Genomic DNA, 16571 nt, shown 5'->3' with positions numbered 1-16571 from the left:
ATCACTCATTCATGGGAATAATCTGATTAGAAAATGTGCAGAAAATAATTCACGAAGATCCCAATCAATATATTTTATAAAAGAGCTCTGTACCTACAAAATGAAGGATAGCTGTTCTAACAAAACAAATCAATTTTAGGAGAACAAAAGGATGGTTTGGGTTTATTTATTTTCAAGTACCACCTACTTTCATTTTTATAGATACACATTTCATCTATTATCATTTGACTTAAAGATAGTTTCTGGGTGTTCGTGGAGAACTGTGATGACAGATTAAAATGTTAACTCTATCGACGGAAGACTTTAAAACTGCTTGATTTATCTGAATCCTTTATTAAAATACTTGCCATCTTGATCTTTGTGTTCTGAAGTTTCATAACTGTCTGTTCTGAACGTTACAAAGGTCAAATAATAGTACGTATACATAATCAAGAAAAAAAAAACACCAAGGGGTCTGTATGGACAATTTAGAAAACATACATATTAAGAAATTGTCCATACAGAGGAAATATTTTCACAGGAAATGGGTCAACACATACCTAATTTTGACATTAGCCTCAAATAGTGGAAACGCTGTTTTTTAAGAAAAAAATGACAGTATTCACACAAACAGTGCTCTGAAAGTATCATATAATATTACCTACCTGCTTTTTTTAGAGATTTGCTCCAGCTTCTTGGCTAATGCACAGCACTCTTCCTTTAACTTTGTCAAAAATGTATTCTGGGAGGTCAGCAATGAATTCTGTTCATTTTCTAGAAATAACAATAACCCCCCCCACCAATATAAGATGTTTATGGTTGTAACTCTTCAGGGCTTCCATATGTAGACCGGTAAAAGTGCTAAAACCACTACCCCCTTCCTATAAGCCACCAGGTCAATTTCAGTGTCCAAAGTCAAAGTACTACTCACCTGGCAAGATACTAAATCTTGGGAGGCATTAATTTTTCTAATAATTACACCCCAGAAACAGTTTTGATCATACCAGCTTGGCGTAATGGTTTAACGTGTTGATAAACTGTCAGATTATCTCAAGGGGAGCCATGGATGCTTATATCTTTGTAATATGCAAGATATTACATTTTTATTTTGACAATTTCACTATAAACAGAGTCGAGAATGATCACAACTAGATAATTCACAACTAAAATAACGGAGGAACTCTCTTCTATACTGTAATTCATGCTTTATGTTTTGTATTTGCCCACATATCTCACTATCCCTACCCCTTGTGTACACTTCTTTCATTATGAAGGTAAAGTACATAATTTTCCCTAGAATCTGGATTTCATTGTCAACAGTATGAGTTTCACTAAAGATCTGGTCAAAGGAATTGAAGACAGTATGGTATTTTTGCACAAAATAAAAGGAAGTGTTCTTAAGATGGTCTTAACCATTAAATCCCCTCACGTAGCACTCAGAGATTCTGTCCAAGACTCCTTGATCACTAGGATCCTGCAAGCAGGAGGGGCAAACACTAATTTTTCCTGGAATTGCCTCCTTTTATTTTTAGTGGAAAAACATCTACTGAGTCTGGAAAAATGCTGGAGGGTATCATGTGGGTCAATATGATATTTGCCTCTTCATAAGCAAATAGATGATTTAATGAATTTTACGTTTCCATTTTTCACCTATAGGATGAACAATCATTTTTTACCCTGTCATCAAACAGAGTGTACACAAGATCATGTGAAAATTATCTTTAAGTGTCAGGCTTAATAATCCCTCTATTTCTTCCCGATTTTAGCCACTGACTGGCAAAAAGCACATAGCATACAAAGCGAAATAAATCAAGGCACCAAAAATTAAGCAACACTTTTCTGGAAGAGACAGGATCAATTAAACTTTTGTTTTAATAGTCCAATCAGCTCAGAGTATGTGGTGTGGAATTATAATGACTGACATGGTCTTGTTTTGACTAACACTGTCTGTGAACACACAACTCACAAGTGAAAGGAGCTACAGAATGCTCAGGCTGAGTTCAGCATCAAACTGCCTGCTTTGAACAAAAGTGCATTTTACTTTCAAATTAAAGGTAAAGAGTTACTGGCCAACTCTGTCTGCAAAACGGCACCGATGTGATGAAAGATGGCAGTTTTTAGCCACACTGACAGCTGTGGCCAGTGCCTTGTATTAGGGAATTTTCACAGCAGTTTGAGAACTTGAAGAATGCAAAGGATTAAACATCACTCTAGATTGGGCTGGGGGAGGTGGCGAAATCATACAAATGCTAAAAATGTTCGAAGCTGCAAAGATTAAATAAAGGAACATATCAATTTGGAGCCACTGAATTACATCCAGCTGCGACAGTGAATTAAGAACCGATTAATGGCTAAAGCTTTTCTCCAGTTTGGATGCTGAAGCAAACTCATTAGGCTTTTAGAGTAGCTATAATGTGTGTACTGTGGGAACTGTTCAGTGCTATTCAGGAGACTCTAACTGTAAGCTCAGAGCATTTCCCGCAGAGCTTCTGATGCTATTTTTTTATATAACATGTGTGCCTGAAAACCCAGCCAAAAACAAGCCCTTTGTTTTTCTACTTTGTTGTGGTCTCTCTCAGCTTTACGTTTCTTGAACACAGGTAAATAAACTCATAATCCAGATGGTGCAACAGATGTGAGAGCAGTTCCTGAAATCAACAGACAGTGGGCAATACTTCCCATTTTCTCTTTTAAACGCTAACTAATATGTAATTCGGAATCTCCGGTGTAGTTAGCATCTGCTCCCTTCGGCCAGCCAAAGGTTACAGGTGTTCCTGATGTCATTTCACAGTAAGGCGTGGGCCTGGCTTGTGAGCCAGGGCCCAGGCTCTAATCTTTCCCTACCACCTACCAGTTTTGTCATGCTGGGCCTCCATTTGCTGTATCTTCTGTGTCAGCTCCTGTTCTCTTTGCTGGGCCTGAAGGGCTTGGGCCTTTGCTTCGTTGCTAAAGCTCTGCTGAATGCTATCTTTTTCCAGTCTACAAAGCAGAGAGGAGACGGACAGAAATGTAATCTACAGATGCACCAAGCCCCACCATTTCCCCTACAGACCAGAGAGGGCTGATACCTAGTAAATTGTGAAGCAGAAGAGGACAGCCTGTCAGACCCCCTCCTCCCTTCCCCCTCCCCCTTCCCGGCCCCCCCCTCCCCTCCTCCCCCTCCCACCCTGGCCCCCTGGGGGGCAGAGCCAAGGGGCCTTTCATGCTGTGTTTAATACATGTCATAAATCGAAATGGACTAAAGTATACAACTTTAAAAATCAAAAAATCATGACAGCTGAATATTGATATTTTGTAACCTGAAAACACAAACCTCCTTTCCGGTAAGGCTGTCAACGTTCTGGGCCACCATTTCGTGTTTTATCTTTTGAATGGTCAATATTTCCTACAAATCTTGCGGTCCTACGAATGGCATGATTCAATACACCGAAACTTAAATTCTTGAAACTCAGCTTTGTAGACCACCTCTGCTTTTCCTCCCCAACTTAAAATGGAACCTCAGATAGAATGTAGGAGATCCTATCTAGAAGCAAGGAAATGATTCTGCATGTTTTCGTTAAACCTTTCTGCACATTAGGCCACGTAATGGGAATATAAATATGAATATGAAAATGAAAAATTTCCCCAGCACGTCAGAATAAGATCTCTTTTGCGTCATGCTGAGAGAAGTTGCACGATCAGAATATTCCGTCGTCCAAGACAACGTCGCAGCCCGTGGTGATGGGATATTGACCCAGTGAGATGGGTCATCCCGCTGGGTCGATATCCCATCACAGTGGCTCCTAAAGAAAGAAACTGCCTCAACAATTAGAAGCCGAGGCAGCGATACTGATACTGCAGACACACATCAGGTTGGTTCCTCATACTCTGAATATAGGTAAGTGGAATGAGGGTTTCCTTTAATTAACTGACTTAGTTATGTCTAACTCCTAATCTCCTTGTGGGCATTTCTCATCCGTGCTGTTTTAGTTTACTAATTGAGATATTTACTGCCTTGCCTTTGCCAAACCAAAAATAAACAATTCCATAAAGCTATCACTAGTAGTCTACATACCGCTGTGGAGCTTCGATTCATTGGCTTCTAATCATAAAGCAACATAAGGAAAGTCTGTATTGAAATTGGTCAATGCATGTGGTAATGCTGCCGTGTAAAATTTCAGGAGGAAACTATACCTATACCTCACTCAAATGGAATCATCAGGAGTCCACGATAAATGTGAAATAAGGTCCCTTCTGGTGCTTCTAATAACAACACCCCCTTGGACCTGCTCCAAGGTCTTCCCTCACACTAAGTTCCAAACTGGTATATTGCAACAAATAGATACACTAGGCCACTTTTTGCCTCCCCAGTCACACCATGCATCTTCTGCCCATGGATCACTGCATATGTCTCTTTTGTTTTCCTGGGATGGCTCCCCCTCTGCATCCTGTTCCACACCCCCCCACACTCACCCCCACCCCTCTCCCTCTGCTCAGCGTGTACTTCTCCTTTAAGGTCTGCTCAAAATTCTCCCCTCTTCTTCCATTCTCTCCTAAATTAAGTATTCTTTCCTTAATATAGGTTGTAAATGGATACGTCCCACTAAGATGGCATTTATCACACTTGACTTACTGCTTCTTGTCATCTTTGTCTCTCTAAATCCGGAGCCCGGCTCAGGATTGGTACATAAGAAGCAGGCAGTGAATGCTTAATGAATAGATGTTCTTAGACCCTCGCCATGGGGCAAGGGAGGATGCAGTCTTCAGTGAGGCTGGAGAATCTGCTCAAAGCTAGTTTGAGGAGGCAAAAAGTTTTCAGACATTTCAAAAGGAAGAGTGTCTGGAAGAGAGAAGCTGCAGTGACTTCACCAGCTAGAAACCGTGCTGCTGAAGGAATCAGCCTAAAGAGACTGTGGACTCTTCCACTGAGGAACCACCCCAATGTCAGGCCCCTGGTTACAGGCACAGAGATGTGAGGCTCTGAGATCACTAATAACTGGGTAGCCTTACAACACACTGCTCAAAACCAATATCCACTTGAGAGTGAAAAGGAGTGCTGATAGTCATACCAGGACCACAGCCATGACTGGGGCTACCCTTGGCCAACCCGGGCTATGGTTCTCCTACATAAAGGGGTTGCCAGGCTCAACATCAATTTTTAGCACGAGAAGCTGCCTAATAACGGATATTCTAAATTTACTATGGAAAAAATAACTACTGTTAGTAGTTCTCCTTAAAAAATAAGACAATTTAAAAGAATGCGCTACTGAGGCACCTGGGTGGTTCGGTAGGTTAAGCGTCTGTCTTCGGCTATCCCGGGGTCCTGAGATCAGGCCCCTCACTGGGGTCCCTGCTCACCAGGGAGCCTGCTTCTCCCTGTCCTTCTGCTCCTCCCCCCCACTTGTGCACAAGCTCTCTCACTCTCTCAAATAAATAAATAAAATCTAAAAAAAAAAAAAACAATGCTCTACCAACAAATGTTGACTTAAACAAGTTTTGTTTCTTGAATCCTTCTCCAATTTTTACTCTATTTTAGAAACTACATGTTATTTTATAATTTTTAATTGAGGTATAATTGACATATAACATATTAGTTTCAGGTGTACAACATAATGGTTCGGTATCTGTACGAAGTACGAAATGATCGCCACAAGTCTAGTTAACGTTTTTTTTCCATTGCATAAAAACACAGCTTATCTTTACTTTCCTATTTCCTCCCTCCAGCCCCCTTTCCTCCCGTGTTGCCTTCTCCCTTTGCAGGTTCTTTCTGACTTAGTAGGCTTTTTATAAAACCTTAGAATGTTGGAACTGAAAGGGAATCTCAAATCTGCTTAATCAAATCCTCTCACATTATAGCCGAAAAAAGAAATAGGCTTGAAGGTTACATTGTAAGTGATGTGAAGGCAGAGGTGGGACTTGAAATATTCTGATTTAGGGAAACCTATTTTATGGCACTCTAGAGGTAATGCAATCATGGATTGAAAGAATTAATAAAAACCACTTATGTGTCCAAGGGAGGGATTAGAGAAGAATCCAAATCAATTCATTTAATATTTATCATAACTCTATAACTCTATTATGTAAAAGACACTCTGCTAGGCACTGAGTCAAATAGAGATAAATGTGGCATAGTCCTTGCTCCCAACAGGGACTTCAAAACGGCTAAAGTAAGAAGTAGAAGGTGGAATACACCAAAAGAAATCTACCAAATTTGGGAAAACTACCAAAGCAAAGAAAAATGAGAGGTCCGTCCCAGCTGGGTGTGAGAGTGTCATGAAGGGTGGCTGAGCTAGTCTTCCCCAACTGGGTTTCTTTCAGTTCTCACTCAGAACACTGATGATTTCATTTAATCAAACTTTTAGTTAGCCATATTTTATAAACTGGAATAAAAGAAATGGCAGTAAAGAAGAATTTCTTGGTTGTGATTAAAATGAGGCTGAAAGATTTAGACATAATTGCTAAAAACTGGAAACAGTCAAGGGGCGCCTGGGTGGCTCAGTCGGTTAAGCGTCCGCCTTCGGCTCAGGTCATGATCCCGGAGTCCTGGGATCGAGCTCCGCATAGGGCTCCCTGCTCAGCAGGAAGCCTGCTTCTCTCTCCCCCACTCCCCCTGCTTGTGCTCTCCCTCTCTCTCTCTCTGTCAAATAAATAAATAAAATCTTAAAGAAAAAAAAGCTGGAAACAATCTAAATGCCCATTAACTGCTAAATGGCTAAAGAAACTGTGGTGTCACCTTACAGGGATACTAGGAATAGTAAGAATAAAAAGGAACAAGCTACTGTAAGTAAAACACATGGATGAGCCTCAAAAGCAGTATGCTTAGTTAAAGAAGCCAGACGCTACAAACATATTGTATGCTTTCATTTACATGACGTTCTAGAAAAGTAAACACTAGAGTGACACGTGAGTGCCACCAGGACCTAAGAACAGGGGGTGTGTGTGAGGGAACAAAGGGGCATGAGGGACATTTGGGGTTGACAGAAGTGTTCTCTATCAGGATTATAATGGTTCCACCTCTGTATATATTTGTCAAAATATTTTTCATTGCACATCTAAAATTGGTGATTTTTATTATATTTAAATTTACCTCCATAGAGCTGATTTTAAAAGGGAGAAACTGCACTAGAATAGGAACATCTACCTTCTTCTCCAAGTTATTCACAATCACCGGTGGCCACATGTGGGCATGTCCATGTTTTCTTGATGATAATTAAGAGTTAAAGGAAGTACACAAGCACTGGATAGTCCTCAAACATGGACCAAGCACACATAGAGGTTTTGTCACTCCTTTTTTCCAATTACAGTTGATTATATTCTCTAAAAATGTCTGCAATGATACTTACCATCCCATTAAAGAAATGGACTGAAGAATTCACTTTATGTTTTTCATCCTCAACTTTTCTATATCATTTATTATTTTAAATCCTGCTATTTTAAAAATATGTCACAGAGCAAAAATGATTTATTAGATTTTTTTTTAAGGACATTCTAAATTTTATAGCAACATTGAAGGAGTAAAAGTTTCTGATGGTCCTAAAGTTCACTGATGAGTCTGAGACAGAAATGATGAAAGCTTCAAGTCTAACCTGAGCATGGGGCCTGTAGTGGCAGTGATTTGAGGCACCAATCCTGTCACCTGTTCATTGAGGGCTGAAGCTGTGGTATTAAACATACAACCCTGTGGTTAAATGGCATTTCCCTTCTAAAGTACAATACAGAGAGCTTTGTGACAGTAGAATATTGGTATGACAAAGTTATGAGACCCTTTATAACATGCTGACTAGCCGAAAGCCATTCCTGATGGAATTATAGAGAAAAAAAGCAGGGAGGTATGGGTGTCACTGTGAGTTAAGACACATGACGTCCTTGTTCCTAACATTGGCGACATTATCTTTGATCACTTGGTTAATGTGCTGTAAGAAAGGGCTTTCCTTTCTCTCCCATTATTAATTCACTGATATCAGCATGGAGTTATGGATTCTTATTTTACTCAGTGGGCTATAATCGATTATGGCCACTATTTATTTTTTTGTTCAACTCATCCAAGCTGTTTCCTATGTTATATATCTCTATTATTCCTATGAACTTCCTGGCTTTCTACCCCCACCAAGATGTTCCAGGCTCATCTGGTACTATCCTTGTACCAGTCTTGCAATCAGCATTTCTCCAAGGAACTCTTCTGCCTTTTAATAGAGAATGGTATTTAGAAACCAATATCATCAGGTGGTGCACATTGCTACTGAGAATTCTGCTTCTAGGTCACCTTGGTAGACAGAACCAGGATAGGAATATACATATAAATGTATAAATATATAAGTATTTTTCCATGTATGTTTATATTAATAATACATGTACATTCAGACTGATCTTTCCAATTCTGATCCAACAACATAGATAGAACCTAGTCTACCCTCTTTCCATCACTATAACTTTCCTCCTCAACAGTGAGAAACTTGGCTCCCATTATCTTCAACATATTTACTCATTTGTTCAAACTTACACAGTATACACAGAAAGCACTTTCAAAATTGCTGATCTACTACAGAAAGTGCATCTTCTGTGAACTGGAATTAAACATTTGCTTACAGTTTCATTTGCTTTGTGGTTTTTTTAATTTTTATTTTTACTTATTTATTCTTTTTTACACAAATGCATACACCATTTTCAGTTGATTTCCTTTGTGTTCTGGGAAAATTACATCTTGAGAGGCAACAGAATACACTAGAAAACTCACAGAGCTACAGTGTCAAAGTATGGCATTCACTTTCTTATTTCTTGTGTGGCCATAGACAAGTAACTTAATTCTTTTAATCTTGGGGTTCTTCAAATAGGGCAGAAAAAAATCCTACCTTGAAGGATTAATAATTTTAATAAGCTATTATTTATTAATGTTTACCATAAGTTAAGCTCTTCACATTTATCCTTTTATTTAATTCTCATACTAACCCTCTGAGGTAGAGTCTCTTACTATCCTTACTTTATAATTGAGGAAACTGAGGCCTAGAAAGGTCATATTACTTGTTCAAAATCTCCTAGTTATTAAGGGGCATGGCCAGGAAATCCAGGCCTACCTGACTCTAAAATCCAACAGTATGAATCCCGATGCTTCAATCTCTTAGTTTATCAGGGATGAAGAGAAATGAGAAAAGGTTAAAAGCATAACAACATCATTGAAATAATTAAATTATCCCTAAGTGTGTGTCTTTTAAAACCTGTATTATCCATCTTGACAGCTGAATTCCAAGACAGTTCGCCTTCTCCTTTTCCATTTGTCCCATATGTTATTGGATCACTTCTTCCCACAGTGACATTATCAATCAGTTGTATCTTTCTTAAAGAAATACATTGACTTTTACAAAAACATTGAAAGCCACACAACTATGTCTCTGGCCTCAAGCTGGTCACAGAGTTCTAGAGAAGATAAGACAAGCACATCTTATCTGGACTGTAAGTACCTAAAAACTAGAGACCTTGGTTTTGCTCACTAATTTATCCCAAGAGCGTGGAATGGTGCCTGGGACATACCTGTGCGGTCAACAAATATTTGATGAACGGATGAATGAAAGAATGAATGAATGAATGACTGTTAAGAGATGGAAAGTACTATGTCTCCACACAGGTTTAAGGATCCTCTTGTCTACTGATTGGAAGAGAACAGGATCAGATAATCCCTATTTTGGCCAACAATTTAGTTTTATATTGTTATGGGCAACAATAACAAAGTAAAAACAACAGTAAAATTAGTAGGCAACATGGTATCTTTCATGTTTGACAAGAACACAAAATCCTGTACTTGTTTACTGCTAACAGGGGCTATGGTCTCATAGTTGAGCAAACATAGAAATACTAGAATAGAACAAACTGGGATAAAAAAATACAAGAGGAGTAGCTTTCAGTAACCCCTACTTCCTCAAGTATGCAAAAAAACCCTAATGGCATCATACATATTTCCTAGAGTAAATTATTTCTATTTTCTTCACTGCAAAGTGTGTCAGAATTTTAAGTACAATGTTGAAAGATGAGTTATCAGATTAGAACATGAGTCACTTCTAGGAAAGGAAGCAGAAACAGAAAGGAGATCAACGTCTTTCAAAGGAATAAACACAAAAGAAAGGAAATAATTAACAAAACCAGCCCTAAAAATAATTTTCTCTCCCAAAGTGTTCTTACAGTATCTCCAAAATAACTTGAAAGCTCTAACCATCAAGCAAAGGAGGCCATGCTTGACGAGATACTGCCCGCTTCTGTTACATGGTGCGCGCGACTCACATTGACTTCAGACAAAACCACGGACTCTTACCAACTCAGTGTCCTTCCCACATCTGTGCTTTCTGTTTTGCAAAGAACATTCAAACACATTGACCTCTCTACTCTTCCTAACAATTCTGGAAGGCAGGGAGATGGAACAGTTAGCCCTGCTTGACACGAAGAGACACCTCAAGCCCAGAGAATTAAGAGATTTGCTCCACGGTGCACAGCTCGTAATAAGTGGCAGATCTAGAACCGACACCTGTCTTCTCACTTCAAGTCCAGTGTACTTCCATTCCATGGCATTGCCTCACATGAGTGGCTTTGTCAGACTCCTACTGCTCATCCATTCCACAAATACTTAAACACCTACTTTGTGCCAAGCACGAAAGTGTGGGGATGCATCAGAGTTCAAGACACAGACCGCGACCGTGCCTTCAGAATTCATGGTGAAGAAAACAGACAAGAAAGAACAACTGAAACAGAATGGGAAAAAAATATGAAAATAGGGCTAACGTCCTGCTATCCTATGGGAAGATGGGATAGGAGTTGGAGAGTGGCGAGGTACAGTCAGGGAGGATTTTAGGAAGCTTAAAAAAATTAGAGGCTGAAAAGGAGTTGTAATTAGCCATCCAAAGCATGAGAAGAATCTTTTTTTTTTTAATATTATTTATTTGATAGAGAGAGACACAGTGAGAGAGGGAACACAAGCGGGGGAGTGGGAGAGGGAGAAGCAGGCCTCCCGCGGACCAGGGTGCCCGATGCGGGGCTCAATCCCAGGACCCCGGGACCATGACCCAAGCTGAAGGTAGACGCTTAATGACTGAGCCACCCAGGTGCCCCTGAGAAGAATCTTGAGACAAGTGAAGTGGACAGTGTGTGCAAGATTCAGGGTGGAGAGATAACCCAGGTGCCTTTGGAACATTGCAAACAGCCTTGGCATGACCAAAGGGTGGCATATACATGTTGCAGGGTAGAAGCGAGCTGCTGGTAGAGGGAGATTGGAGAAAGAAAAGACTGAAGATGTAGGCAGGAGCCAGAACATGAAGCTATTTTTAAGGACTTCATCCTAAGGGAAATAGGGAGCCAATGTAGGGTTTTAAGCAGGGGAGTGTTGTGATCACACTCATACTTCAGAAAGATCACTCTGGCTGCAGTGTGGGGAACAGATGGGGAAGGGACAACATTAGAAGCAGGGAGAGCACTTATTACTACAGCAATAGCAAGAGCAATTTCTGAAATTGTTTCCTAGATGTGGTAGCTACCATAGGTAGATACTGACACTGAACAACCTCCAAACGCACATTTCAGCAATTTTCACCCTTAAAACATTTCAAGAGCTCAGAGGTCTCTGATGCGTAAGTAACTGTAAGTCTATTCCATTTTGTGACACCGTGGGCCCAGTTCACCAGACCAAAGAATAAGAACAAATATGCTACTGCATAAAATAAACTAGATCATGATTTTGCCTTTGTATCTTCCTATTGTCAAAATATGCGTATTTTCCATCTCTGACCCTTCTATATAAACGGATCACGTTAGTCCATTCCTGACTTTCCTCTCTGAAAAATGTCAGTTTATCTACATAGTCCCCACAATTCCTCCTTCTGATGAGTAACTTCAGATCGGACATCAGTAGGATCAACATATATGTTATAATGGCATTTCTGTAAACTGTCAATGGATATGCGTCATTGTCAAGTTGTGATACCACTGATTGAAATACGTTTCTACTTTATTATTAAAGTGTTCTTGAAATTACTTCTCAGATCCACTATTAAATGGGGAATGTGTTGGTTGCTTTGTGGCTACTAAATTTATTAAGAAACAGGCTATAATAGCAAGAATTGCAATTATCAAATACACTTTATCGCATCTTATTTCTTAAGCGCTATAGAGTCATGCTTCAATTACCTGGGATGTTGGGAGGTGAGAAGTTCCACATGAGAGAACTTTTCCAGGCATCGGGCCCCAAGAAATCTGACCATTTACAGTAGAAATATGTCTCAAATATATATTAATTATGGCTCTGCTTCCTTGAGCAAACTATAACGAATATAATCGACTCCACTTGATAGTCAAGGTCATAGTGTCAAGTGAGGAAGGCCCTCTTGCTGCTACTGTTGCCCCTGCTATGAAGCTCTTGGGGGTCACTGCTCCCCCTTGTACCTCCAGGTGCCCACCACCAGTGAGTGACTGGAAAGAGAAGGTGCTTTGTAACAGCTGCTGCATGGAAAGTCTCAGACGCTGTTCTAAAGATCCAGAAAGCAAATGGAAGTATGAGCGGCTTCTTCTAATTTTTTGCATTGGTTGTTTTGGGTATGACTTGCTGCCATGCTTTTTGTTTTGTTTTGTTTCTTAAAAGTACTTTTTAATTTATATCTTAGTTTATAGCTATGGGTCAAATGGCTGAATTTACCAGAAGTCTGAGTCTGAGCAAATGGGGAAATGACGTAATAAAGATAGGAGAGTTTTCACTGTTGCTGAAGTGGTGTGTTTTTGGTCAAACACTCAGTATGTTTGTACTTACAAGTTAGGATTGTGTATTACTGACTAACCTTGGCTTGATAACAGAAATACAGTTCGTTCATTTTTAAAACTTGATTGAGATCTCTGTAAACTTTCCATAATTTTGCATGGGATTCTGGAGCTGAAAAGCACAATTACATTTTACAGAAGAGAAAACTGACCAGGGCCCAAGTGTTCAGATTCCCATCCCAGTGTTATCCTCACTCTTCCAAATTAGAGAAGCATGTTCCTGCCACAGGCCTGGGGTCATTTTCCTCATGAAAACATTTTCCCTTGCAGTCATTTTATGATTTGTTTAACCCGATTTCTATCTGGCTCGGAACATGTGCTTACAACAATTCTTACCTACCTTCTGAAAGGTTCCTTTTCCGCAGTAATGTAAGTGTGTGTTGGGTTTTCTACTCCCCATTCCTATGGCTGCACAGCTGTTCTTTCTGTTCCCAAAGACCTGCTTCTACCTTTATTCTAAATCTATACTGAAACTCATTTCTACAGGGTAGCCTGTTCTGAGTGCACCCAAAACAGGGGAATTCATGCCCTGAGGAAAGGAATAGAAGCAACTAAAATCCTAAAGGGCCTCTAAAAGCAACATTGTGCTCTTGGCCTTGAGGCCTCAGCACGTGAGCCCCCCCGCCAGCACAGCTGGGTCACGCATTTGCACACACGAGCCAGAGGTTAAGAGCTCAGACCTTGGTGTCCGCCGGCTTTATTCCCTCACTTACCCTATGACTCCGTTTTCTCAAATGTGAAATGGGGCTAATGATGTGTCTCTCCTTCGGAATACCAGGACATTGTATGTAAAATATACTTAGTACAGCATGGGCATATCCTGTGTTCAAAAATATTAGTCGGTACCACTATTATTCTCATTATTATTTCCTAGAAGATGACTATTCAAAGTGTAATGATCCATACAATTATCTCAAAGACCCACAAGCCCAAAGAAAGAATAAAAAATGTCCTCAATTTCCTGATAAAAGCTCCCTGATATGGAAGGAGTGGTATTCTACCGTGGGCGTGAGTTGGGGCTTTGGACACTCCCAGACTAGACTGGGGCCCTGGCCCTGAGAGGCCCTTGCCATGAGCCCTTGGATGGGAGCAGTCTAAGGTCATTTTCTCATTTAGTGAAATGATGTTATCTGGATACGTGAGACAATCTATTTAAAGCAACCAGCAACATCCGGCCCAGACCACCATTTGACAAACGTCTAAATTCAACTAATGGCCTGGCATCTAGTTATTTCATTGTCGAATTTATTTGCAACAGCTGTAAGGTGTAAAGGCAAAGCCGGGACCCTAAGATAGGGTTACTCTCAGGGGCGGCTGGGACAGTGAGGAGTTCGGCTGCTCTTCAAAGAATGACCAGTAAATGGCAGCTTCCTCCTCCTCCTCCCCCTCCTGCCCAAAGTGGCAGTTCTTTAGAAAAGGACTAATCAAAGACAGGCCTGGCTACTGGCTCCAAAATTACAGAAAAAGCTGACATGATTTTCTTGTTTTTATAGAATGATTCCAGTTCTTGTAGAAATAGAATTCAGGGTTTATGCTCAGGAGAAACCAACTGCATCTACACGGGGTGTTGAGAAGAAGCTGGGGAAAGTGAACACAAGAGCCTGGGGCTGCCATGGTTTTATACAGCAGCCACTGGCCACACGTGGCTGTCACTACCTGATGCGTGGCTAGGCTAAAGTGAGAGACACTGTAGGTGTAAATAATAATGCACCTGGCTGGGGAGAATTAGAAAAAAAAAGCAAAAAAAAAAAAAATCTCATTAATTTATCTTGATTACATGTTGAAATGATACCATTTTCTATATTGGGTTAACAAAACTATTAGAATTAATTTCACCTGTTTCTTTTCACCTTTTAAAATAAGGCTATTTGGAAACTTTTCATTAAATATGCAGCTTGCATGTTGTGGCTCTCCTTGTATTTCCACTGGACAGTGTGGGTTTGAGCATAACTCCTTTGTCTATTTCCCCAGAGCAAAGAATCATTTTTAATCCCGATGGGCTACAAATCAAAATAACCATGTTGCCAAAACTTGCTAACTTTAAATGCCTCATGAAGATATCAAATCTCATCATTTTTTATAAAAAGCAAAAGCTATTAAAATAACATTTTTTTTTTTTTACCTTGACAAACTTCTCATTTAAGTCGTCCAGTCACCATTGCTTGAAAGGAGAAATAAGAATTCTGATAGAAAACGAAGAATAGCTAAGGCTGAAGCAGTTACCATATTACACAAATGTAAGCAATAAAATCTTTTTTTAAAAGAAATCAGATCTGGTTTGAAGCATCTTCCAAAATACATATGCATAATTAAAATTAAATTATAAAGCATATTAAAAATTATTCCACACAGCCAAGCTGGCAAATTATAGAAAAATATCCAGTTATGAACATGCATTAAGACTCCTAATAAGTAAATATGCATATAGTTGGAAAATCTTAATAGTCTCTCTGTAATTATTAAATGGCAATAACAGTTTCCCTAAGAGATTTTCCCCCACAGATTTCTTTTCTTTTCCCCCACAGACTTTTGAATCCCCAGTAATCAACCTTGTATCACTCATTACTTGTTTCTAGTAAAAAACTAGCACTTTCAAAGCTGATCAAGAGGACCACGTAGTTGTATTAGTCAATCAGTGTGTCAGCCAGTATAAACTATCCCACCGCCTGGTGAGCTAATCTGTTGCCTTCGTAATTCTCACTTACTGCAAAACATAATCTGCACTTTGTGGAATTCAGATAAACCAATGAATGGTTTCAACCCTCTACAAAAATTGCTGGAGTTTGTTTGTTGGAAGAAACAGAATTTAAAACCCAGCAAGGGGAGGGGTGGATGGGGAGCCAGGACCGCACACAGCAAGCTCTTGCGAGAGTCACTGTTCCAGCCATCATTATCACTGCCACATCATTATTTACAGAAAATCTTACCAATAGGAGCTGCTGGAAATAATGATAAATTATAGGCACCTCCGAGTGTATTTACAGAAAAATTAACACATTAGGAGTGCTCAACTTCTCGACTTCTAGAGCTTACTCTCCATGAGTTGCTCCATTTCTTCAGGACACTGCAAGGGATATACTTAGAAGGGAGAATACTGGGCTAGCAAGAGCTGAAGGAGAGAAAGGTCTATTGCAGAGTCTGATTTAGGGGCCCAGACTTCGACTCTGTGCCAGTAACTCCTGGCAGAAGGTTTTCTGAAAGGACTTACATCCCAAAGCATCCATGGTATTTTACTCTACGAAATCTTATTCTAAGAGTCAAGCTTTGAGAGAGGTACCTAAATCTTATCAACTGACTGGCGTCCAGTTATGTGCCAAGTTGTTTTTCAAGAACTATATATAAAGTCCAAGTTAGAATGGTGGAGCTGGAGAACCCATTTTAACCTTAACTCTGGCCCAGCTGACCATTCAAGGAATGGTCAGAGATGTTCCCCTGTGCTTTAGAGGACAGACTCAACCTAAATTGAAAGGTACCCACACGCCTGCTCTCAGCATGAACGGAACAGCTGGGGAGAGAAGTTCCAGAGGTGCCGACAAGAAAACAAAAACCTCCCACGTGACAATTCGCAATTACCCTACCACAAATGAATTTAGATTAATTTTTCCCAAAGTGTATATTCCTAAAAACCTGATTCCTGGGAGAGATGTGGAGATTTGGTAGAAGAGATTCCATAAGTCGTATAAATTTGGAAAATGTTGAAAACTAAATCCCTTTCCAAGAGAGTCACAATGCGCACTAGTTAGCATTTCCAAGGCTCTGAGAAGCCCGACTGGCAAGAACCCTACTTAATTCAACTTTCCAAAAGGAACTGATCACAGAATCGATTT

At 39.9% G+C, this 16571-nt stretch overlaps 1 protein-coding gene across 7 annotated transcripts in view; it reads right to left on the bottom strand.

The window, feature by feature from the left end:
* Positions 1–16571, bottom strand: part of SDCCAG8 (SHH signaling and ciliogenesis regulator SDCCAG8) — a 232566-nt gene that overhangs the window by 81372 nt on the left and 134623 nt on the right. For 6 of the 7 annotated variants that reach the window (XM_027610401.2, XM_027610402.2, XM_027610403.2 and 3 more), the window contains exons 14-15: positions 2831–2958; positions 645–753 (exon numbers count right to left, since the gene is read on the bottom strand). In XM_027610401.2, coding sequence (XP_027466202.1) covers positions 645–753; positions 2831–2958 — 237 coding nt within the window. The remainder of the gene's footprint in view (positions 1–644; positions 754–2830; positions 2959–16571) is intronic. The other variant, XM_027610406.2, reaches the window with a different exon arrangement.

This window comes from Zalophus californianus, chromosome 10 (assembly GCF_009762305.2).
Source record: "Zalophus californianus isolate mZalCal1 chromosome 10, mZalCal1.pri.v2, whole genome shotgun sequence".
In the NCBI taxonomy this organism is placed as follows: domain Eukaryota; kingdom Metazoa; phylum Chordata; class Mammalia; order Carnivora; family Otariidae; genus Zalophus; species Zalophus californianus.
Note: the sequence above shows the minus strand (reverse complement) of the source record. Positions and strands in the feature narration are given on the sequence as shown.